Here is a 26,952-nt window from a genome sequence, read left to right as displayed (position 1 = left end):
TCGGATGTATGCCCAGATGGCAACATCCTGGCAGCCACAAACTCATGCCAATTATTTTCTTCTCTTCTAAGAAAGATGGATGAAAATGTAACAGCTTCATCCTTCGCATTCCTCTTTCATTCCGCCCCATCCTGACACAAAGTTTGAAGTACAAGATTATATGAAAATGGCTCATTCTTGAATATCTGATACTCATCATCTTCAATGTCCAAGTCCGGCATGCCATACAGACTATTAATCGTACTCCTATCAAAAGCCACCAATTTTTCTCGAACTCGAACTTTCAGATTAATATCTTTGACCATCAAATTTGCATAGAACTCATGAATCAACGATATAACAGCATCCGGCGGACTCCTGAAAAATGTCTCCCAACCTCTTCTCTCAGCTTCAAGTAACGCCGGAGCATCACACTCTCTCAAGCTCATTCCCTTTTCTTTGTGCATCCCTCTCTCCATTAAATCAAAGCAATACTCCTCTGTTGTGGCATTCCAAAATCTGTGTCGATCAAATGGGGCAGCAAAGGACGAAGAAAGTGCTCCTTTGCCTTTGGTGTCGAGTCTTCCTGGCAAGTGTTTAGGGAGAACTCTTTAGTACTATTTATTCGTTGGGGTTGTATAATATTATTTTGGCTCTGTTGTTCTGCCAGTGTATGGTTGTATTTGAATTTAACTGTTTAGTTGAATTATTGTTATTTCCGCTGATAAGATTTAATTGCATGCTTAACTCTAAGTAATTAGTTATTTCGGGTTGGGTCACTACAACAGTAGTGTAAAAAGAGTGTATCTATTCCTGTTTTTGTTTTTGTTCATGAAAAAGTACGCAAAAGAAAGCAAAATTGACCATGTATTCACAATTAAACTGTTTAAAAACAATTAAAAAAACTCATGCAACTATCGGCTAGGCATATGTCTTGGTATTCTCCCATTAATCTAACAGAGATGCATAATAGATTAAGTTACAACTTCAATATTCATAAGGAGAAAATTATATTAAATAAAGTTATCAAATCATTAACCACTATTACAACTGAAAATAAAATTATACTGAATAAGACCAAAACCAAAAAGTCAAATGTGACTATTATAGAAAAACAACATAGATAACCAAAAGCATTAATCTTAAGGACACAAAAGCATTAAAGGCAGAACTTGATCACTCTATTTTTTCTAGCACACCACCCCCAATCAAATGATCAATATTCCCGTCTGGTTGTGCAAAGAAATCAGAGACATCCAAGTGAGTTATATCAATAGGGCCATCATCATCAGCAAAATTTTTCTCTATTTTTCCCTTTCCTTTGATCGAATTTTGGTAGAGATCCACAAGATGCTTTGGAGTACGACAAGTACAAGACCAATGTCCTTCAGTTCCGCATTTGAAACACTTATCTTCATACTCTTTCATGTTTCTCCTTTTTTCTTCTTCATTATTCGGTTTCCACTGCTGGTGGTTTGTTTTCTGTCTCTTTCCATCATGTTGCTGGTAATTTTTGTTTTGACCATGGTCACGCCCATGTCCTCTTCTAATATGGGGGTTTTGAGTTGAGTTGGCATTCACTTCAGGGAATGATATTTCATTTGCTTCAGGAAATGGTGTAGAGCCAGTTGGGCGTAATTGATGATTTTTCAATAGTAATTCATTGTTCTGTTCAGCAACTAGTAGACAAGAAATAAGCTCAGAGTACTTTTTAAATCCACGCTCACGATATTGCTGCTGCAGGATCACATTTGAAGCATGGAAGGTGGAGAAAGTTTTTTCAAGAAGATCTTGATTAGAAATATTTTCTCCACAAAGTTTGAGCTTTGAACAAATCTTAAATAATGCGGTGTTATAATCGCTTACAGATTTGAAATCTTGTAGATGAAGATGGATCCACTCATAACGGGCTCTTGGGAGAACTACACCCCTCTGATGGTCAAACATTTCTTTAAGGTTTTTCCAAAGTTCTTGTGGGTTCTTCACAGTGAGATACTCAGCTTTCAATCCATCATCGAGATGGTGGCGAAGGAAAATAAGTGATTTTCCAAGATCCTGCGGGGATTCATTATATTCTTCTTTTATTGTGTTTCCAAGATCCTTAGAAACAAGATGAACCTCAGCATCCAAAATCCATGACACATAGTTTTTTCCACTGATGTCAAGAGCTTCAAATTCAAGTTTTGTAATGTTTGCCATTGCGACTGTTAAAAAGAAAAACAAATGAATTTAAGGATAATAATAAATTATATATACGTGTAGAAAAATATACAAAATAAATAATTATGTTATTAACTAATTTATTAAACAATGTTATAAAATTAGTTAACAAATAAATATATATACGTGCAATATATATATATATATATATATATATAATTATGTTAACAAGCATCTAATCATACTAATGGAATCATATTTATTAACTTTCCTAAGAACATAAACAAATATCAATTAGTGTTGAGTAAAAATAAATGCATAAAAAATATATAACATCCCAATATAAGACACAAACATAAAATTGTATAAATGTCAATATTCTTCGGGAATATTGATAAACTTAAGATTTTGGATAATATTCTTCAGGAATATTGAAAATCTTATATATTTATATTGTATCCATAGATTTATCGAGATTGCTAATAAAAATATGTTGTGTTACTTCAAGAACATCAACATAAAATTAAAATTAATGCTTCTTCAGGAGCATAATATGAACATAAAATATGAGATACTTTGAGATCATCAATATTAACTTTTAATATTGTGCTACTACCGGATCATTGAAGCTATTGTAAAAAATAATAATAATAATAATATTTGTGCTATTTCGAGAGCATCAATATGAAAGTTGCATAGTGTGCTTTGTCGAGAGCATCCACACAAAGATTACAAATGAAAATTATTTATGAGTTCTACCTTGAAGCTAGAGCACTCGTGCTGATAACGTGTTATAAATTTAGTGAAGAAAGATGAGAGAATAAAAGACAAGAGAGAATATAATAGAAAAGATGAGTCAATAATATATGGACTAAACACCTCTATTTATAGGGTAGAGGGATTAGTATAGAAAAAAAAATTACAATCAAATCAATCATCTATATTACATCTATATATAACATTTTATTTGTTTTCTACAAATTTATTTTATATGTTGCTTTTGTCTTTTTAGTGATAATGAGCTCATGATCTTAGGATGTGTGGATTTTTCCTATATCGGGTTCTGAGAAAGTAGTGTGAGATCTCAGTGGAAGATATTTCACGTTGAAAACAGTTGCACTAGGGGTAGTCGAGTTCGAGTGTAGGAATCGAAGAGAATACAATATGTGGACTCAAGGGGTTTCAAGATTACTCGCAATCGCAGTAGAGAAGAACATCAGACACAAGATCTGATTCCTTTCTTGAAAATGCCGCGACCAAAAAACCTTTGATCAATTGGATTTTCACTCTAGCCTTGTAGAAATAATGTATTTCTATCTTTTTGGGTTGTGGACTAACAATATGCATGTAATGAAAAGCAAGCTTGGGTGGAATTATTTGTTCTTAACATCGTAATTTCCCTTAGTTTACCGTGCAACCTAGGATCGTTTCTATTTTTCTAAGAAATTAAAAAACATATATAATTAAGTAAATACGAAAAATAAATCTACTATTGATTCTTTCATAATTAATTGATATAGCTAACAGTACTTATTCTGAGATTTTCAAGTATTAATCAATTAACAATTGAGCACAATGGTTAAATTAAAGAAATGAAAATATAACTTATTAAGAAATGATATTATACTTAAAAATTTTAAATAAATTTCAAATTAATACAATGAAAACAATCCTTATACATATTAGTTGTGGACAATATAATTTCAACTATCTATTTAAAAAAAAAAACTCAAAAAATTAGTAATAATGTTTTACTTCAATCTAATTAAGTTACTATCTTACTAATGATATTGCAAATAAAAGGATTTTTTTTATTTTTAAACTACATCTACTATCAAATCAAAAATTTTAAATCTAATACTTTTTAAATGTTTACTCTCATCATAACCGAAGAACAAAAATTTTGAAGGTCGCCTATTATCTAATCACACATTTATTCCCTAAATTTAATTTACTACTTTTATTTATAATTTTTATTTTGTAATAATCATTTTAATTTAGACAATATAATTAATTTAAAAAATGTTAAAATTTTAAAAACTTAAATAAAATCGAGAATATGTACACAGAGAGATTTTTTTTTATTCAGTAATATCTTCAAAATTTTTGTGTTACTTTTATTATTTTATGTCTAAAAAATATGAAGGATGAAATATTTGAAATAAAATTATATAATTTTCTTGATACGTCTAGCTTCACGGTGAGAAAAAAGTAAAGTTAAGCACGATATGTATGATCATTTCTATTTTTTCCACGCAGGATCAGCAGACAAACCTAATGTTTCTTACAAATTTCTTTGTTTGTCGTACGTTCGTTCTACTATATGCTTAGTAACATGCCTTTATAATATCATTATTTTTTTAACAAACTTATGAATTTTTAAAAATATAACAGAATATTTTATATCAAATTTAAGATACTAATCAATAATTATATGAAAAAATTATATTTTTATAATAAATGTTTTTATTTAATGTTATCATTGTATGAATTTAAAATTTATTAAAATTTTGAAGTATAACGTTTTAACATTTCTTAACAAATTATATTTTCATTTCTTTAATGTTTGTTCTTAAATGCATTAATCTTGGCTAATACTTGAAAATCTCAAAGAATGTAGTGTTAGCTAGCTATATCTATTAATTAAGAAAGAATCAATATTTGTTTTATTTTAGTTTATACTTAATTATTTGTTATACATAAAAAAAATTAAAGTATAAAATAAGACATATACAAATATAAATGCATGTTTAATTTATTAAATAGATATAAATAAATAAAATAATCATATGTTGTGCCACAAACATGAGTGTAAACACCTCAAAAATCATATATGTCTTCAAATCATACAAAACATCAAAACCCAGAAACTATTGCTAACAAATTTCACAATATTTTTGCAAAATAGGTAAATAAACTTACAAGAACTCTTTCATTCAACATCGTAAGTAGCAATCGTGTGTGGTGAAGAAGATGGACTCTTGAAAAATATGATTGTGGGAGGAAGAAGATGGCCACTAGAGTGTGGATATATTTTTTAGAGATATATAATTAAGAATAGAGGAAGATGGTGATATGAAAAAAATATGATTTCTGGAGACTATAAGGAAGAAGAGTTTACGAGCGAGACAAAACAAAGAGTTTACAAAAGAAGTGAAATCTGGTTTTAAATTTTAGTGGTTGGATTTGTGAATAAAGATAATTTAATAATTTATTTAGTAGGAATATTTTGGTAATATAAAAAATGAAGGTTATTTTTTAAAAGTGGAATAAGGTGAAGGTCATATTTCTAAATCTTCCATTTTACTCCATATACAAATATAAATGCATGTTTAATTTATTAAAAAAATATAAATAATCATATATTGCACCACAAACCTGAGTGTAAATACCTCAAAAAATTGAGGTGACTACTTGTACCTACTAATAATACATATATGTATTATTAATCTATGTATAACTTATCCCAATTAATTTCGTCTTATTTTCGTCATATTATTTATCTATTTATTAATTAATAATTTTACATCAATTAAATCAAATAAATTATAATCTATCCACTAAATCAAATAATGTATTAACTATTTTTTTTTAATTTACATAATATTACTTATCTATGAATTACTTATCCTATCAATCAAACCAAACGGTGCCATAAAATAAAATAAAAAGTAAAAAATTAATTGGGCCTCACAAAAAATTGGTTCAATAAACATAAAAATACATTTTTATTCGTAGATATATTGGGCCCGTACCTTTTCCACTTACTTTTAAAAGGCCATCCATTCTGATTTCTCATCCCTCAATAGTTGTTGTTCAACCAAACCCTAACCAGACGATTGAAGATTGTTGATGACGAGTTCCAGCCGATTGAAGATGGCTATGAAAGCAGTTATGAGGCACGAACGTGCCAAAAATTCTGTGAGAGCAGCAGCATCTGTCCGGGGGAACGGATTTGGTGCCAAAAATTCTGTGAGAGAAGAAGCATCTGTCCGGGGGAACAAAGTTGGTTTCGTGGAAGGCGTTGTTTACGCGGTGAGTATTTATTTTCTGATCTAAGTTCTACTAATTGGTTCTCTTATGTAAGTGAGATGATATTGTTGCAGGGTCTTACCTTGTTCTTGATGTCTTGCCCCTTTATTGGCTGGTTCGGACATGGCGCGCTTGAGAAAATAGGGGAGAGACGCCATGAACAGGAAAAAAAATTGCAGGCTTCACATAACATCTAGATAGATTGGCCTAGTGTGGTGTATGTTATGTATGCTTTCCTTGAAATGTTTGGCTTTTTGGAACAAAGTCTAAGTTGGGCATTTGGGATTTCTATCCCACTGTCTTAGGAGTTCTGTCATGTTATATTTTGGAACAAATTCAGACTCAGTTATGAATAGGCTTGGGTTCTTTTAAGGGCGTTTTATTTTCTTTGATGCTGCATCATTGGGACCAACTTTCCTATCTATTAAAAAAATTGAATTAAGCTTGCTGAGGGTAGGGTAATCTCACCTTGAAATGTGACTTATCCAGTTTTCTTAGCATTTATAATTGCTTAGATCCTGATGGTTTTTCCCCTTGAGAACTCAGTTTAAAAGGATCACTACATATATCTGAACTCTGGATAAATGAGGCTGTATTGAATTTTAATTAGTTTGTCCCTTGGTGGTGGGAAACAAATTAGTAGAATCGATTCAACTATCAGCAACATTGAAGAACTACTGCATCTCTGAAGAACAACTACTTCTGGGTTAATGTATCAGTTAGGTTACTATGAATTTCGATTTTATCAGTTAGGTTACTATGAGTTTCGATCTTTTTGCGCTATAATTATAATTTGCAGACGAGGAGTAGAGGCAAAAACTAGAAAATGACAAGAATCGTGTTGGTGTAGGGCACACTTACTAGAGAATCTTAGATTGTCTTACAATCTGGAGATTTTATGGGTTCATATAAGACATTTTATTAGACTTTCACATATAATACGTGAGAAAACTATGGATATTGTGGTTCACGCTCTCTTTCGCTCTCTTTCTCGCTCGTCTACCCAAGCTAAATATCGAGCCATTGTCTCTACAATGCTGAATTTCTAGATAAAATATCTTTTTTTTTCCCATAAAATATATATTTTTTCTTAACCGATCACACCTTCTTCGCCCATGGTATTTTAATTGAGTCCGTTTGCCAATCGATGCAGTATTTTTGGTGAATGAGATTAGTGTTTTAATTTAAAACAAAAACTCCATAGTCTCACGCGGGTCACACGGATCTCTTATTTGACCCTACTAATAAAAAAATATTATTATTTTATTTGAAAAGTGTTATTTTAAATATAAATATAGGTCAGATCCACCAATATCATGTATATAAATATGAAATACCGTGTCAGTACGATTAATTTAATTAGGGATGGATTGGGTAAGGGAAAACGGGTTTGGTTCAGGACCATTATGAACCCAATGACATATACTCTAATTAGCTAGCATATTATGATGTGTTGCACATCACAATATGTCATAATATACATAAATATAAATATGTAAGTTATGATATATAGATTTATAAGATATATAGATTTATAATTTGTATGTTATGATTTGTAATACATTACAATATGTCATAGTATACCTATACAAATTATGATATATATATTTATGACACATCTCAATATATATATATATATATATATATATATATAGATATTATACATACAAAATATTTAGTCAAACAAAATATCACATGTTTATGACATATAGCTACAATATGTTACATTATAACACAATATATCATAATATATCTGTATCTATATCTCTATATATCATATCATATTTCATGCATGTAAATGATTTATTTATATGTATTACATGTACAACATATGATGTGTTGGGTATCACAATATATCATAAATACATAAATATATATATGTAAGTATTATGTTTAATAATTACTTGACTAAATATAATAACCCATTATCACTCAAATAATCATAAATATATAGACTCATAAAGAAGCGACCATATTGGATGTATAGAAACCATGCTATTTTACAAAAAAACTATTAAGAGACCGTGCTAAAAAACCTTGCGACTTTAGAGAAGACCATTGAGAGACCGTCCTAAGATATCGTTCCACTAAGATCATTACGAGACCGTTAAAGCAACGACCATTTTTTATTAGTAAAAAAATCAGTTCTTAATTGGGCCTAAATCAGTTTTTTATTTTTAAATGTATTAAAAATGTTATCATCCCTCATTGTTGTCGTTCAACCAAACCAAACCCTAACCAGCCAATTGTTGATGACGAGTTTCAGCCGATTGAAGATGGCTATAAAAGCAGCTTTGAGGCACGAACGTGCCAAAAATTCTGTGAGAGAAGAAGCATCTGTCGGGGGGAACAAAGTTGGTTTCATTGTTTTTTTCGGGGTGAGTATTTATTTTCTGATCTAAGTTGTACTAATTGGTTTTCTTATGTAAGTGAGATGATGATATTGTTGCAGGGTCTTACCCTGTTCGTCATGTCTTGCCCCTTTATTGGCTGGTTCGCAAGTAGCGCGCTTACTAAAAGAATGCAACAGAAACAAGAATTGCAGGCTTCTTCACGTAACATCTAGATGGATTGGATTGGCCTAGTGTGGTGTATGTTATGTATGCTTTCCTTGAAATGTTTGGCTTTTTGGAACAAAGTCTAAGTTGGGCATTTGGGATTTCTATCCCATTGTCTTAGGAGTTGTGTCATGTTATATTTTGGAACAAATTCAGACTCAGTTATGAATGGGCTTGGGTTCTTTTAAGGGCGTTTTATTTTCTTTGATGCTGCATCATTGGGACCACTTCTTTAAACTTTTTGAGATTCAAACAAGTCTGCACCTCAGAAGAACCACTTCTGGGTTATTGTATCAGTTAGATTACTATGAATTTTTTATCATTTTGGGCTATAATTTGAAGGTTACTATGAATTTTGATCATTTTGGCTAGACGAGGAGTGGAGGCAAAAACTGGAAAATGACAAGATGGTGATAGTATTGGCCACCACTCACTGGAGAATCTTAGTGTGTCATACACTCGAGATTGTGAAACATTTTATAATAATGCTAGAGGTACAACCAATATATCGTACAATGATATTTACAACAAATATTTTGCTATTATCTCGTGAGATTTTGATATCATATCGTGAGATTTTGCCTTCAATATATCGTGAGATTTGATAAATTAAAATTTTGTATTGAATTTTTTGTGGTGTAAAAATTGTTGTACAAATTTAGTTGTACATGTAGCATTGCTCAACATTTTATTAGACATGAGAATACTGTTGATATTATATTTATTACTGTTAACGTTCTGTTGTTAGCTAGTATTTCTATGATAAATTATAAAATATTCTTAAATATAATTATATTTCTTTTAATTTTTTATTACCCTTAAAAGGGAAAAAATGTCATTATGAGTTTTCAAAAATCTATTGAAGTTGTAATAATGTAGAATAAATCAAATTTTGAGTTTTATCACGTACGACTATTTTTTCATTTACATTCAAGTATTGTTCGTTAGATACATGTAAGTGAAAATAACATTATTTATAACTGCGGGTTCTGAAACGGAACGGAACCATATATTTTTTGTTTGATTCACCAAACCAAAAAATTTTTTGTCCCTTATTTATTCTTAAAAATAATTTCTATAGTTTTAAAATCTTTTTATTCTATATTTTTTGTCATTTATTATTTTATTAATAATACACAATATATATATCTATCTATCTATCTATTATCTTCAAACTAACGTGTATTCTTGGACTATTAGATTATATTGAACTTTTGGGCTTACCTGTATAGTTGGCTACATACGGTCAAACACATGGTCAATCTCTATCAATATAATTTTTTTTGGTAATTGTGTTCTCATTAAATAAAGTGGATTGAAATTGTTAATTACTTTAATATATTTTGTGTTATATTATCATTCATTAGCAGTCATCAATGCTCATCATTTAATGTTATCGTTGGTTTACGTCTATATAACAGCGTCGATGGATGCTTTGTGTTTACAAGGTTTGAGCGGTGGTAATCTTTGGCATAAATCTATTAACTCGCGATATGACTTAGCTTACATGTTTTTTGATCGTGGATGGAATCCCCGTTGTAAGATGCATGCATTTTGAGATTCAATGTCGTGAAAGGATTAAATAAAGTGGATTGAAATTGTTAATTACTTTAATATATTCCGTGTTATATTATCATTCATTAGCAGTTATCAATGCTCATCATTTAATGTTATCGTTGGTTTACGTCTATATAACAGCGTCGATGGATGCTTTGTGTTTACAAAGTTCGAGCGGTGGTAATCTTTGGCATAAATCTATTAAATCGCGATATGGCTCAGCTTACATGTTTTTTGATCGTGGATGGAATCCTCGTGGTAAGATGCATGCATTTTGAGATTCAATGTCGTGAAAGGATTAAATAAAGTGGATTGAAATTGTTAATTACTTTAATATATTCCGTGTTATATTATCATTCATTAGCAGTCATCAATGCTCATCATTTAATTTTATCGTTGGTTTACGTCTATATAACAGTGTCGATGGATGCTTTGTGTTTACAAGGTTTGAGCGGTGGTAATCTTTGGCATAAATCTATTAAATCGCGATATGGCTCAGCTTACATGTTTTTTGATCGTGGATGGAATCCTCGTGGTAATCTGCATGCATTTTGAGATTCAATGTCGTGAAAGGATTAAATAAAGTGGATTGGAATTGTTAATTACTTTAATATATTCCGTGTTATATTATCATTCATTAGCAGTCATCAATGCTCATCATTTAATGTTATCGTTGGTTTACGTCTATATAAAAGCGTCGATGGATGCTTTGTGTTTACAAGGTTTGAGCGGTGGTAATCTTTGGCATAAATCTATTAAATCGCGATATGGCTCAGCTTACATGTTTTTTGATCGTGGATGGAATCCTCGTGGTAAGATGCATGCATTTTGAGATTCAATGTCGTGAAAGGATTAAATAAAGTGGATTGGAATTGTTAATTACTTTAATATATTTCGTGTTATATTATCATTCATTAGCAGTCATCAATGCTCATCATTTAATGTTATCGTTGGTTTACGTCTATATAACAGCGTCGATGGATGCTTTGTGTTTACAAGGTTTAAGCGGTGGTAATCTTTGGCATAAATCTATTAAATCGCGATATGGCTCAGCTTATTTTTTTGATCGTGGATGGAATCCTCGTTGTGAGAGGCATGCATTTTGAGATTCAATGTCGTGAAAGGGATTAATTTATTCTGCATGACATAGACCCCAGTCCTCTAATAAAATGAGGATGAGATATCTTCCCCGGGTCAAAGCAAAAAAAAATTTGTGGGGTGTATTAGGGTACTGTTTTTGCCTACTGTTTAGCCTACGAGGCGTTCGGATCGTAAGATCATAGTTCATATTATATAATTTATGTAAACTATTGTAAAAGTTTGTGCTTTCGTATTTTTATTTTTACGGTTTAGCCAACGAAGCGTTCGGATCGTTAGATCATCGTTCATATTATATAGTTTGTGTAAACTGTTGTAAAATTTTATGTTTTCGTATTTTATTTTTAATTTTTATAGGAGTAATTGATTTAATTTTAGCGAAATAATCAATGATCCAATGAACGTGAAAATATTTTAAAAATTGACTTGGAATAATGAATATTGGCTTGGAATAAATGGATATGGAATACAAATCATCTTACGTGGTGTACATTAAAATTATTATTTATTTTAGTTCAAGTGATCACTAAATCGGCCATGATGCTACTATATTACATTCAACGTTACTTGAGGTGAATTTTCTTAATATATATAATATTTGATTCCAGTAGAGAAACAATCTTTGAAATCGAGATGTAAATTTATCAGTGACTATCATTATACAGTCTCATACCATCATCTCTCTATTATCTATCTATCTATCTATCTATTATTATTTTTATTATTATTATTATTATTATTATATAAAAGAGCCAATAAATTATTTATTATCCTTTAAATTCTTGGGATGTTAGTTACTATGTGGAATAAATATGGGTAAATTTAGTAATTTAATTAGTTTGTGGAATAAATAAAGGCAAATAATTTAATAGATTAGAATTAGTACTTTGGTTTGTGTGAGAATAAATAGGGGTAAATTTAGTTAGTTTGTGGAATAAATAGGAGCAATATTAAAATTATTAAATTAGTAAATTAGAAATGAGTAATTTATTTAGTGCATTAAATAAATTATTAGAGTGAAATAGTAATTTAATTTGATTTAATTCAATAAATTTATTTAGTGTGTGATAAAGCAAAATTTTCAATTTAATAAGAATATTAATAATAATAATAACAATCAAATTAGAATACGAGTATATATTGGGATTATGTTAGTATTCAAGTCAATGTATTTGAAACTTAGAAATTTAATTTAATTAGTGTGTATGGAATAAATAGGGAAAAAATTAGTAAGTTCATAGATTATAATAAAATTGATTTAGGGAGTGAAATGTGAGTTGTAAATTGATTTAGGTAGTGATTGCCAATTTACTCTTCTTAAAACGTGCGGGCCCAATATTTTGAACCAATTTTTTGTGCAAGCCCAGTTAAAGAACTAATTTTTACTTTTTATGTATACCAATGTATATGTTTATTGAACCAATTTATTGAAGGGAAAATTTGCTTTACATCTAAAACTCAAATATAATTTGAAGTTCATTATGTTTTAAGTTTATGATCTACACACAAATATTTTGTACTTAGTGGCATCACATGTTTTTATACCAGTAAAAAACAGATCAAATTAATATATTGAAAATATGGTACCATTTGATACAAAAGATAAAATATGTGCACATATTATAATTTTTTTTTAAAACATAATGTGGTTAAAAGTTAGAAGGCGGAAAAAAATGTGAGAATGAGTTGCTGGTGGAAAATGCACATAAACACAAAAAATTAATCACCCAGATCATGTCATATTTGATTTTTAATTTTAAAATTATTTGTATTCTATTTCAATTTATTAGAACCATCCGAAATAAAATAAAAAATTTCATACAATTCTATATGAAAATAACTAATTAATCATATTGTTTTAGAATCACACTTGTATATAAGGCTGCAAACGAGTCGAGCTAAAAAATTTCAAAAATTTCATAAAATTCTATATGAAAATAACTAATTAATCATATTGTTTTAGAACCACACTTGTATATAGGGCTGCAAACGAGTCGAGCTACTCGTGAGCAGCTAGGTCAACGAGCTCGAGCTCGAGTAACTCGAGCAACCATCGAGCTCGACCTCGGTATGTATGTGATCGAGTAGCTCGCGATCTACTCGATCACAAAAATATATATAATATAATATACATATACATATATATAGTCACATATGAGTCGAGCTCATATACATTTACTACTCCATTGAGCTCGAGCTCGAGTAGTCACATATGAGTCGAGCTCGAGTAGTGTGTTACTTGGTTCGGCTCGATTGCAGCCCTATTTGTATATGCAAAATTTGTGTTACAATAAATTCAATATGTATTCAAAAAAAAATCGATAAGATTAATTAGTTGACACAAACCTAGCAAGTTGTCCATCTCTTCGTGCTTGCCAAACCATGGCTAATTCGGAATCGTCGTGAACATCTGTTTTCTGTAAATGAAGAGGAAATTAAAAATTAAAAACAATTTGAAACCAACGAAACTACTTTCGTGAAGAAAGAAAGTCACAAAGGTTATGTTTAAGAGTTGAATTAAATTCGGATGTTTGTGGAATGATGTTGAGAACCAAAGATCAATACACAAACAATTGTAATTGCAATTGAATATACTAGATCTAATTTTTTTTTATACCGAGTCAATGCCAAAAAATAAAATAAAAAAAAAATCAAGCAAGGCTTCAGATCTGGAGGTACATACAAAATATATACTTACCAACAATAGAATTCCAATCCATGGCGGATCTGGAAATCAAATTAAACGAAGAAGGGCCGAGAATTATTTTCTCGGATGCAAATTGAGAAGAGAACATAGGCGATGAGAACAGAGAGAGGCGAAGATACATAGGCGATGAGAACAGAGAGGCGAGGAAAGAGAACAGGCCGAAATATACAGCCCAACACAATTTTCATCGGTTATCTAAATTTAACTTACTAAACATCACATCCCATCCATCCATCCATCCAATCTTAAATTACTTAAACTAAATCTAAGCCCAAAACAATTCACATCCCATCGTATCCATCAATCTAGAGATCTTCGTTTTGTGCTTTATTATAACAAGTAACGTATTTGCAAACATACGTTATACATAACGTATGAAAAAATTGTTTTTTTATTAAAATTAATTTTTTGAAAAAAAAACATAATAAATTTATAGAAAAAAAGTAAAATTATTTTAGGTTAAAATATTAACCATGAGTAATATTTAAAAATAATATATTACCAACAACCGTGACACATACGTTGCATGTGAGACAAAAATATAATAAACTTGTTTGTGTGTAAAACAATGCATGAATTTTATAATGTTTGTTTGTAAAGTTCACTGGATAATTCAATTGTGTAAATGATAAGAAATAAATACAATCCAGTCTATGATTTTTAAAATTGATAAACCTAGATATTTAAGTATAAGACGTGTAATAGGTGTTGCGGTCACGATGTGATCACAATCGTGTCATGTGTGTGTACGTTGTAACGACATTGTTCCCAAAATAAATCAAACCTACAAAACATAGCTAAATACTTTAAAATTTTTATTTTACACACCATGTACAGTTCAAAAAAACCTTACAAATAAATGAAGTCAAAAAATAACAATCCTAGTATACACATGTTAAAAATTAAGTTATGTTTTGTTGAAACTCAATGATCTCCCTGTATTTCAACCATTGAACTTAATCATATTTCACAGCCATATGGATTTTTTTTTTATGTTTTGTTGAAACTCAATGATCTCCCTGTATTTTGATCATTAAACTTAATCATATTTCACAGCCACATGGATTTCTTCATTGTGCGCCTATAATATCTCTAAGAAGCGAATTTACGTTGCAGCATAAATTTTGATGTTATTATATTATAATTTGAAGTAAAATAATAGATTAAATCATTAACATGCTAACACATCATTATAAAAAGTGCAAACAAAAAAAATACATGAAAAGTAATTTTCAAACAATGAAAAAGAATATGAACGTTAAATTTTGGGCTACCAAGAATAGATAGGTAGTTATCAGCCGTATACGAAAACTTGGAACCAAGATACTACAAAAGGATGCAAACAATAAATAATGCCAACTTTGCGTAATTAAGCCTCAACTTACAAAAAGTCAATATCATTTAAAATGGAATGATATTTTATCGTACAAATGAGAAAAAAATATTTATGTGCATATGTAAGAGTTCAATAATCAAATATCACAAATAACTTTGAATCAATCAACCCACACACTTTTGAAAAGTAGGGAGTTGGGTACTGCTTGGAGCACAAACCAAACTGAAGATGGATAAAATTAAATAAATAGCAAAATTTTAAAATAGTGAATTGTCTTAATGCTTTTCTCATACTTCAAAATTTGTTATTTTGACGCAAAGTGTAATTACATGTTTACATCTAGTAAAGTTAATTTAATCATCTCTCCTCACATATGTTGCCATTAAATGTTCTCATCTAATCATCATGTAAATAATGAAATTGAATAATCGACCTACCCAACTATTAACAAAGTAACAGAAAGTGTGAAAAAGTTCCAAGTGCAATCTAATTTATTTAGATGCAAAATTAGGAATTAGATGGTGAGAGAATAAGGATGTGTGTCATCATGCATGATTAAGAAAAATGAATTATCCACCACAACCTGGCAGCAAAACTCAGGTCTTATAATAATTAGTATTTCTCCCGTGCGATGCGCAGAGTAGTATTTTATATAATTAATTATTAAAAATATTAATTACTAAGTATAAAAATTTTAATAAATAACTAAAGCATAAATAAACTAAATGAATTATTGATCGTACAATTAGAAAATAATAAAAATTATAATCCAAAATTTGAAAATTTTCTTAAATACAACGTTTGTGTTCGAATTTTTATGGTTGCTATCATTATCACATATAAAATTTTTAGATCCGACTAAAATGAGGTTCTTCGAAAGATGTTCTAAGTGGGATATGATTGACCGTGAATTTTGTTGATTTCTCATTGTGTATGGTACAATAAAATAATATTGTCGTTGTTGGAATTTAAAAGAAAGTATTGGATTAGAAGAAGTCGATGTCTTTCTCGGAATAAGTACTTTATGACCATAATTGTTTTTCTCTTTGATTTTTTCTTCTAAAATATGGTTTTCGAGCTTCATCACGATCAATCTAGTGTCACTGCATATCCAAGAGAATTATCCATGTTCCGTATCAACATAACAATAGTTTCAAATTTCCAAGCTTAACTCGTGATTTGGTACTCCTTAACCTCCAATCAAATTTTAAATTTTGAACCAAAGAATTGATATATTATCAAATATGAATTTATGAAATTTTCATTTATATATGCATAAAAATTAACTAAACATAAATAGTAATAATAACATCGGACCAAACTTAAAATTTTGAACAAAAAATTTGTACATTATCACATATCGGTTATGAAAATTTTCAAATATTTATGGACACAAAAAAATAAAAATAAAATAATGATAATTAACATCCTATCAATTTTCAAATTTTGAAACGGAAATTAGTACATTATCATATAACATTCACATATATGACAACAAAAATTAACTCAAATAAATATTGGTGATAACATCCCACCAAATTTTAAATTTGAATAAAAATTAGTATATTATCATATATATCATTTAAGACAATTTCACATATTCACACAAAAAATAATTTTTTTAAAAAATAGTGATAACATCTAAAAGAATTTCAAAATTTGAACCGAAAATTGGTAAATTATCATATATAAAATTTATGGAATGTTCACACATATGGACACACAAATATTAACTAAAAATAAAAATTAGAGATAACATCCGAGCAAATTTCAAATTTTGAACCGAAATTTAATACATTATTTTGTACAACATTTATGAAAATATTCACATATGCGTGAACCCAAAAAATCATCTATATTTTGATCCATAATTTGATACATTAGCATATCTATCATTTATGAATATTTTCACATATGTATGATGATATAAAATTACTTAAATTTATAAAATATTGATATACAATTAAATTTCAACTTTTGAATTGAAAATAGATACATTATAATTATTTTTAATGTTAATGCTATCAAATTTTAAATTTTAACAGAAATTTAAAATAGTGATAACATCCGAGCAAATTTGTTGGGAAATTAAGTTTCGGTGTTTACAAAGTCGTGAAACTGGATTCGAAGTATAAACTGACTACGTGGCACATCAACCGGATTCGAAGTATAAACTGACTACGTGGTCAAAGTCCAGTCAACCGAACAGTTTGAATATGCCTCAACCGAATGGTTTTTAAATCGGGAATAACAGTTTACAGAGCTAAACTGTTTCTTCAAACTGAACAAGGACAAGCCGCCCAAACTGAGGCCACCAGTTTAGCTTGCATAAACTGCTTCTTCACCAGCTTACCATTGTACTATTCTCCGTACTCTGACACACTTGCAGAAGTTAGTGCCGTGCCTCAACCATGGATGTCGGCTACAAAAATTGTCCCTGAGAGTGACAAAAGCAACGGGAACAATTTTGAAACTCTATCTAAAGATCATTTTGAAAATGTTACCGTTGGAATCAAAGTCTATAAATAGAGATCAAGATCTATTGAAGAACACACGGAAACTCTGCATATACGCGATCAACGTTCTTACTGTGAAATCGATCAAAAGAAATATATATACAAGCACAAGCTGGAAGCACAAACACTTAAAGTGTTATTCTCATCATTTGGGATCAATTTTTGTTAAAGTCGTTCGAGTTGTAATCATCATTGTAATCATTAGTTTAGACTGAAACTGAAGTGTAAGTCTAGGAGTTCTTGTTTAGGCAGTGTACAAGTCCTAAACTGGATCGGGGTTTTGCAAACTGTTTGTAATTCTCAAAGTTTTCTAGTGCTATCCTTCTAAGGTGGAAGAAGGGGTGACGTAGGAGTGATTGAAATATCCGAACATCCATAAATATTTCATTGTGTCATTTACCAGTTTATCTCGTCATTACTATCTTGACCAAACCGATATTGCATAAATGTTCAAATCTGTAGATTGACATATTTTCGCACATACTTTGTTTGCCAATATACATCAGACTTCAATATAAAACCAGAAATCCATCACTAAACCGATTGATTTCTACCGCAACCAAGTCGAGCAGTTTTGGAGTGTATTCACCCCCCCCCCCCCGCTACTCTCTAAACCGATCATAACAAGTGGTATCAGAGCGATGTCTCTGAACAGCTTATCAAAATGACATCATTCAGCAAGATTCCCATGTTCTTCTTTGAGGACTTTGATGACTGGAAGATTCTTATGCAAGCTCACTTATCAGTTTTGGATGATGACATGTGGTATGTCATTACAGATGGACCTATTACCATTACTAAGGTGAACATTGCTATAGCTATGTCCAGTGGAGGACCGCAATATGTTGAAAAGCCAAGAATAGAGTGGACCACTGAAGACAAAATAAGGCAAATCTTGATAATGTTGCCAAAGATATTTTGTACAAAACACTTGATAAAAATACTTTCAGTAAAATCAAGTTGTGCAAAACCGGAAATAAAATATGGGAAAAACTGACTCAGTTGTGTGAAGGAAAGAGCACACAAAAGAAAACAAACTTTCTGTGGCTACCCAGAAATTTGATAACATCAAGATGAAGACTGGAGAGTCTATGGCAGAATTCGATGAAAGAGTCAGTCGGATTATGATTGAACTCGATGATTTGGGGAAGTCATATTCCAACAGAGAAGTCATCATGAAAGTCATCCGAGGTTTTCCCAAAGAATGGGATGTTAAAACAATGACAATGAGAGAATCAAAAGACCTGAACAAGATAGAGCTTCATGACTTTTTTGCCGATCTAAAAGCTTATGAGTTTGAGCTGAAAACTCGAGAAGAAGATCAGTCCACTTCTCAACTGATGAAGGCTCTATCAGCAGTCAAGATTGAAACTCCAACCCAAACTGAAAGATCTGCAGAACAGCTGAGCAGTGATGCAATGTCACTGTTCGTGAAGAATTTTAGGAAATTTATCAGAAGAAATCAGGAAGGATCCTACATAAGAAACTTTCAAAAGAAGGATGCTAACGAAGAACCAAGAGCCTGCTTCAACTGTGGAAAGACAGGACACTTCATAGCAGACTACACAAAATCGAAGAAAGATGAAAGATCTTCTGATAAAGGGAAAAAAAGTTTGAAAGAAAAAAAGTTCAAAAGATTCCAAACATACTTCAAGGAAGAAGCATGAGGCACTGGTGACAGAAGATAGCAAAGCCAAATGGGCAGAAACTGACAGTGAGTCAGAAAAATCAAGCTACTCTTCTAGCTCCAGTGAAGATGATGAGGAAGTGAAGTGCTTAATGGCAAATGATCATGAGCAAGCTTCCAGCAGTGAACATGTACTCGATTTAACTCTGAAGATTTCTCCAAAGAAGAACTGATCACAACTCTTCAAGAAATGGCCAATGAGTATCAACAACTATTCATGGCATTCGATGAAGTCAAAGCAAAGCAAAATGATCTGCAAGATACCTCAACTGAGTTCTCTTGGGAACAATCAGTTGAGAAACATAATCTTGATACAGAGATTGCAAAGCTTAAGATTGAGAATGAGCAAATTAAGACTGATTCCCTGAAGCTTACAAAGGAAAATCAAAGATTGAATGATCTAGTGAGTTCTGGGAACAGATCATCAAGTATGCTAACAGAGATGCACAGTTTGCAAAAACCCATGAATGACAAAACTGGTCTAGGGTTTGGTAAAACTGATGACATCGGGGAATCCAGTACTCTGCCAAAACTGGATATGTGCAAAGGAAATTTCATACACTTTGTGCGAGAAGTCATGAAAAATGAACATGATGAATCCCCTCCTATGATTCAGAAGTCAATAGAGTAACCGAACAAGAAAAGGTTTGGTATCGGTTTCACTCCTGAGGAAACCAAGGTTGAAACTGTTAAAAGCCCAGAACGGGCTAAGGCATATCAACCTAATCATATGACAGGAAACAAAACTCGATATTGGAACCAATGACCTGTTCAAAAGCGCTATCGACAACCCAAAGATGATTCAAAGAGAAAACCTCATATGGTATCTCAAGCACATCATTCTCCACGTCCTAGAACACAAAATGTTGCACACACCTATAGGAACACTAAAACTGGTAAACTGGTCAAAGTGATCCAGATTTGGGTTCCTAAATGATTAATCCCTCATGGACCCAACTAGATGTGGGCACCAAAATTATTTCCACTCTGTGAATGCAGGAAACAGGTACTGAAAAGAATTCAGAAGAATCATGGTACCTAGACAGTGGATGTTCAAGACACATGACTGGAAATCCTAAACTGATGTCTGAACTGATTAAAAGTAATGGTCCAATCATCACATTTGATGGTAACTCTCAGAGTAAGACCGTGGGTAAGGGTAAGATTATCCACGGTAACATAATCATCAAGGATGTCCTGCTAGTTGAAAATTTGAAATACAATCTTATAAGTATCAGTCATCTTTGTGACTTTGAGCATATGGTTGAATTCCAAAAACACTTATGCCTGGTGAAAAATGTTTCTGGTGATATTATCTTAACAAAAAACAGGTGTGGGAACACATACAAAGTATGATGGAATGATCAGTATAGCAAACCAGTTTGCCTCGTAACTTCAAATCCTAAATGCAACTGGTTATGGCACAAGAGACTTAACCATCTAAATTTCAAGGCTATGGCCAGTCTTAGTAAGCTTGAGCTAGTAGCAGGACTGCCAAAAATCAATTTCTCTAAAGACAAAGTTTGTTCAGCTTGTCAGTTTGGGAAGCAGGTTAGGTCATCATTTAAAAAAAGGGTTACAACTCATCTACCCGATGCTTGGAACTGCTTCATATGGATCTATTTGGTCCTATACAAGTAACCAGTTTAGGGGAAATGAGATATATTTTTGTCATCATTGATGACTACTCTAGGTTCACCTGGGTCATATTTTTAAAATCAAAAGACCAAACTGCTCCTCAACTGATCAAGATTTTCAAAAGACTTTTTAATGAAAAATCCAGTAAGATTGACAGAATCAGGAGTGACAAGGAAACTGAGTTTGTCATTCACACTTTGTCTTCTTTATTAGAACACTATGGAATCAAACATGAACTCTCAGCAGCTAGAATGCCACAACAAAATGGTGTTGCAGAAAGGAGAAACCGTACTCTCAAAGAAGCTGCTAGAACCATGTTATTTGATTCCACAGTTTCTCAAAAATTTTGGGCAGAAGCTGTGAACACCGCTTGCTATACTCAGAATAGATCGATGATATGTAAGAATTTTCTGAAAACTCCATATGAGATCTGGAATGGTAAACAGCCTAATGTGTCATAATTCAAGATCTTCGGCTGCAAATGCTACATTCACAACAACGGTAAAGATCATCTGACTGCATTTGGTTCAAATTCAGATGAGGGAATCTTCCTTGGATACTCTTCCATGAGCAAACCTTATAGAGTCTTTAATAAAAGAACTCTAAGTGTTGAAGAATCCATTCATGTAGTATTTGATGAAGTTGTATCAAACGAAACTGATATTAATGTAAATCAAGTTTCAGATCTGTTTCAGGAAATTCAGGTGGAAGATGACAGTGAAAATGAACAACCAGTTGATACCCAAAAAACTCATCCAGTCAAGGAAAATGAAGGACCTCAACACCAAACTCAAGAAACTGACTTACATGATGAAAATACAGAGATTGGACAAGAATTTGTAGACACTCAAACTCAAGAGAACCTGCACATCCTGAAAATCAGCTTGAATCCAATCTAAAGTGGACAAAGAAGCATCCACCAAACCTGGTGATAGGAAATCCCATAGCACCCTTGAGGACAAGAGGACAAATGATTAAAGAGTTTCTTCATCCAGCCTTCATATCACAGATTGAACCCAAGAAGATTGAAGATGCATTAGCTGATAGCTGTTGGATAGAGGCTATGCAAGAAGAGCTAAATCAGTTTACAAGAAACTCAGTATGGGATCTTGTTCCAAGACCAACTCATCAATCTGTAATAGGAACTCGATGGGTCTTCAGGAACAAACTAAATGAAGATGGGACGGTCATTAGAAACAAAGCAAGATTAGTTGCTCAAGGATATAGGCAAGAGGAAGGAATTTACTATGATGAAACTTATGCACCAGTAGCTAGACTGGAAGCAATAAGAATATTCCTTGCCTATGCTTCCTTCAAGGACTTCAAATTTTATCAAATGGATGTCAAGAATGCATTCCTGAATGGAAAACTTCAAGAAGAAGTTTTTGTTGAGCAACCACCATGATTGATTCTTAAACCATCAATTTCCAGATCATGTCTTCTATCTCAATAAAGCTCTATATGGACTGAAACAGGCTCCTAGAGCTTGGTATGACACTTTAACATAATTTTTTCTTGAACACGATTTCACTATAGGCACAGTTGACAAAACCTTATTTAAGTTTACAAAAGACGATCACACACTGCTTGTTCAAATTTATTTTGATGATATTATTTTTGGGTCAACTAACCCCAAATTGTGCAAGAAATTTTCTAAGTTAATGCAGGAAAAGTTCGAGATGAGCATGATGGGTGAACTGAATTTCTTTCTTGGATTGCAAGTTCGACAAATGGAGAATGAAATTTTCATAAGCCAAACCAAATACACCAAGGAACTTATTAAGAAGTTTGGCATGAAAAACTGCACAGTTGCAACCACCCCCATGAGTTCATCAGTTAAACTGGATAAAGATGAAAAGGGGATATCAGTAGAAGCATCTATGTACAGAGGACTAATAGGATCTCTACTCTACCTAACTGCCAGTAGACCTGACATTGTATTTTCAGTTTGCCTTTGTGCAAGATTCCAATCCGATCCAAAGCAGTCACACTATATAACAGCCAAGAGAATTCTGAAGTATCTTAAAGGAACACATGTTGTTGGTCTGTGGTATGCCAAGAATAACTCATTCAACCTAATAGGATACTCAGATGCAGATTATGCTGGATGTAAACTGGATAGAAAAAACACCAGTGGAGCATGTCAATTTCTTGGAGATAGACTGATTTCCTGGTGCAGCAAAAAGCAGACATTCATAGCTACTTCTACTACAGAGGCAGAATACTTAGCTGCAGGGAATTGTTGTGCTCAACTGCTTTGGATGCAACAACAGTTGAGGGATTATGGAATTGATGCTAAAGAGTCACCTATCTTCTGTGACAATACTAGCACCATTGCAATTACCTATAATCCTATTCTTCACTCAAGAACTAAGCATATCGAAGTCAGACATCATTTCATCCGAGATCATGCGCTCAAAAAGAGCATTCGCTTGGAACACATCTCAACCGAACAACAAGCAGCGGACATCTTTACTAAACCACTTCCAGAGACTAAGTTTTCTTACTTTAGAAATATCTTAGGAGTTATTGAATTATCCTGATATTCTTATTTCAGTTTGAATTTTCGATAAATATTGAGTGTTTTTGCCCTAACCCGAAACTGATTTATGAAAGATCAGTTTAGTATCTTTTTGTGACTAAACTGAAACTGGAATTATTGTTTTAATTTCCTTTTATTTAGACGCATCTTTTAAGGGGGAATTTATTTAATTATTCTTTTGTTTATCTTCTTGTTATGCAGATTTACTACGAAGCAAAGATAAAAGAAATGCAAGAACAAGAGCTAAACAAAATAAATTTTTATTAATCAAACTCAAGGTTTACAATAGCAATTTCGAATTCAAGTGCCAATTCCCAGCACGCCATGTGCTTTGCCAGCCCAGTTTCCTAAACTTCTTCATAGGCGGCCAGGAATGACACAAACTTCTGCTCCTTCTTGAGGAGCAGCTTTATGCCCTCATCACTGAGGACATAAGCCGGATTAGAGACCTCCAGCAGCCGCATATACTTCTCAATACGCTGAGCAGATTTCTTATAGAGATCACCAAGTCCCTGTTCTCGAATGGCCATGTGGGGACCTCGGGTTGCTAATAACAAACTTAGGGTAATTAATGATCAATTAACATTCATTAAACATCAATTAAATAAACCAACAGCAAAGTAAAAAAAATTTTTTAAAAAAACATTGCCTCGCTTGATTGGGAAAAATCACCCGATCGAGCGGGCTTCATAACTCTGCTCTCGGGTGTAACCAATTTTTGGCCTCGCTCAATCGGTCAAATCCTACCGATCGAGCGAGCCAAAAACTCTGCTACTCTGTTTTGCACTTTAAAGGCCTCGCTCGATCGGTGAAGTTCACCCGATCGAGCGGGCTCCATTTCCATATGTGCAGAACAAAGTTTTCGCTGTCAAAACCGTGCACCATCAGTTCTATTCACCAAAATCAATACAAGACATGATTTAAAAGATCTGGAACTTGCATATACATATAAACGAGGTCTCAAGCATTCATACATGCATTTATTACATCAAACAAGTCGCTAAAGATTGATAAACGACATACACTATCTCAAGTTTTATACATGCATTCCAAAACCAACAAGTTCTAAAGTTTGATGCTTCTAAACTCATACGACTTCATCTACAACCCGAGTCCTCACATGCTAGACTCTCTCCCAGCTATCAATGACGTCGATGATCAGCTCCTGCCCTCTCTATTATCATGTACACATACAAAATAAGACAACAACCGGATAAACTCCGGTGAGAAACAATCTCAGTATAATCGACATATGTAAAGCATTAAATAAATCATATCGACTCTATTCATAATCGACTCAACAATAGAGTAACTAACGCATATATCGATTAAGAATTGATTCATAAAACATCATTGCCATCAAGATTTGTAACCGATCTTGACATGGATATCCATCTATCGAAATCATTCCGGAATTCGAAAATAAGGTTAACCGCAACCTTGGCATAGAATCAATTCAATATAGCCTCATATCAATTCAAATGTAAAGATCCACTACCTGAGATGGATCGAAAACATCACAATCAAATCAAAAACATAAACAAGTATGTGGTTTTTACGGGCCAACTCAAGAATAATCGTTCTTGAGTTTCAAAGTCCCAACTTCGCGATGTCGTCATTATACCTTCGTATATCTCGATTCTGACTATTGAAAATATGAAAGATACCATCAAAATGCATATATCAAACTTCATTCCAATTTATTGTATCAAAATCGAGTTGAAAACATCATAAGATCGTCAATCAATCGCATTTCAAACCTCCATCAACTTTCTTCGGTTTGACGTCGTTGTCTCGTGTCGTTAGCCTTCCAAACTCAACTAAAACTGAAGAATAAAAATTCTATAACATTCACATCATCAAGATAAGTGTTTCAGATTAGTTATCGAATATCAAAACAGTCCAAAAACTCGATTAAACGGCGTAGCGATTCAAAATTGATAACCGACGGAATCCCGAAACCATTTCTAACTTCATTTCAATCATTCGTACAACATATATCAAATCATAAATCATCAAACCCTTCACAATATCAGCTATAAACAACAATCATAAGCTGGAAATCATGCTTGGACACGTTTAATACCAACTCAGCAATCCGGTGTCGAGATAAAATCGCATATACATGGATAAACATGATTACAAACTCAAAATCTGATCTCTGCCACACACTGATTTCGAAATCCATATAACACAACATAAAACTTACACGAGATCGAAGCCCTCGTCGTAAGGATTCCAGAACAATTTACGGAATCGAATTCGGATAACCGGAGCAAAAGTTACGAGGATTTGAAGATCACAATTTCAAAGGAAAATGAAGAAGATGGTCTCTCGGCTTTGCTCTGTTCTGAAAATTCTCTCAAATTGTTGAATTCTCACACGTAGACATGCTGAGTCTTGCATAATAATATGATAAATTTCAACCAATATTGCAATTTAACCCCTCAAGTCTTCCATAATTGCAATTTGGTCCTCGGCCTTTAATTTAATTCAATTTCAATCCTAATTAATTTAAGAATATTAGAATTTGAATCAAAACTCTAAATACTCCCAAATTAAATATACTCGAATTAAAATCAAATTAAGTTCATATTAATTTAATTAATCTCGGGTCTTACTTCTACCCCACTAAGACATGAGTTCGTCCTCGAATTCATAAACCGTATAAATAGGCAAACTGCATGCTCATAAGAATAAAGAATAACTGAAAACTGAATAAGAACTCACATCAATGGAATAGATAAGGAAATCTCTGTCTCATGTCTTCTTCAATTTCCCACGTCGCTTCTTCAACTCCGTGCCGACTCCATTGAATCTTCACCAATGGAATGACCTTCGTTCGGAGTTGTTTCGTTTTTCTATCGAGAATCTAAATAGGTTGCTCGAAGTAGCTAAGAGTATCATCCAACTCAGCTTCATCAGATCAAATCACATGAGATGCATCAGATATATACTTCCTCAGCATCGATACATGAAAGACATCATGTATTCCAAATAAAGATATAGGAAGAGCGAGTCGATAAGCTAGATTGCCTATCTTCTCGAGAATCTCGTATGGCCCAATAAATCGTGGAGATAACTTTCCTCGTTTGCCAAATCGAACTGTGCCCCTGAACGGTGAAATCTTCAAAAACACTCT

The 26,952-nt window shown here is 32.1% G+C and overlaps 2 protein-coding genes across 6 annotated transcripts; one reads left to right on the top strand and one right to left on the bottom strand.

Annotated features, from left to right (window-relative positions):
• Nucleotides 1-1,062: 1,062 nt before the first annotated feature.
• LOC140882059 (uncharacterized) lies at nucleotides 1,063-14,302 on the bottom strand. Of its 4 annotated transcripts, none has more exons than XM_073287804.1 (3): nucleotides 14,083-14,302; nucleotides 13,731-13,801; nucleotides 1,063-2,183 (listed from the first exon to the last, which is right to left on the bottom strand). In XM_073287804.1, the coding sequence occupies exons 2-3, from the start codon at nucleotides 13,744-13,746 to the stop codon at nucleotides 1,156-1,158; spliced, it is 1,044 nt and encodes a 347-aa protein (XP_073143905.1). In that variant the 5' UTR covers nucleotides 13,747-13,801; nucleotides 14,083-14,302; the 3' UTR covers nucleotides 1,063-1,155. The 4 variants fall into 4 exon arrangements, 3 of the variants coding, with proteins under 3 accessions (XP_073143905.1, XP_073143907.1, XP_073143904.1); XM_073287806.1 differs by lacking the exons at nucleotides 13,731-13,801; nucleotides 14,083-14,302 and adding an exon at nucleotides 5,895-6,009 and having other exon boundaries at nucleotides 1,063-1,716; nucleotides 1,846-2,183; XR_012150127.1 differs by lacking the exon at nucleotides 1,063-2,183 and adding an exon at nucleotides 12,457-13,645.
• LOC140882060 (uncharacterized) lies at nucleotides 5,720-12,461 on the top strand. 2 transcript variants are annotated; one of them, XM_073287807.1, is made up of 3 exons: nucleotides 5,720-6,174; nucleotides 8,438-8,549; nucleotides 8,624-12,461. In XM_073287807.1, the coding sequence occupies exons 1-3, from the start codon at nucleotides 5,992-5,994 to the stop codon at nucleotides 8,674-8,676; spliced, it is 348 nt and encodes a 115-aa protein (XP_073143908.1). In that variant the 5' UTR covers nucleotides 5,720-5,991; the 3' UTR covers nucleotides 8,677-12,461. The 2 variants fall into 2 exon arrangements, 1 of the variants encoding a protein (XP_073143908.1); XR_012150128.1 differs by lacking the exons at nucleotides 8,438-8,549; nucleotides 8,624-12,461 and adding an exon at nucleotides 6,246-7,763.
• Nucleotides 14,303-26,952: the final 12,650 nt, after the last annotated feature.

Source organism: Henckelia pumila, chromosome 2 (genome assembly GCF_033568475.1).
Source record: "Henckelia pumila isolate YLH828 chromosome 2, ASM3356847v2, whole genome shotgun sequence".
Taxonomy (NCBI): domain Eukaryota; kingdom Viridiplantae; phylum Streptophyta; class Magnoliopsida; order Lamiales; family Gesneriaceae; genus Henckelia; species Henckelia pumila.
Note: the sequence above shows the minus strand (reverse complement) of the source record. Positions and strands in the feature narration are given on the sequence as shown.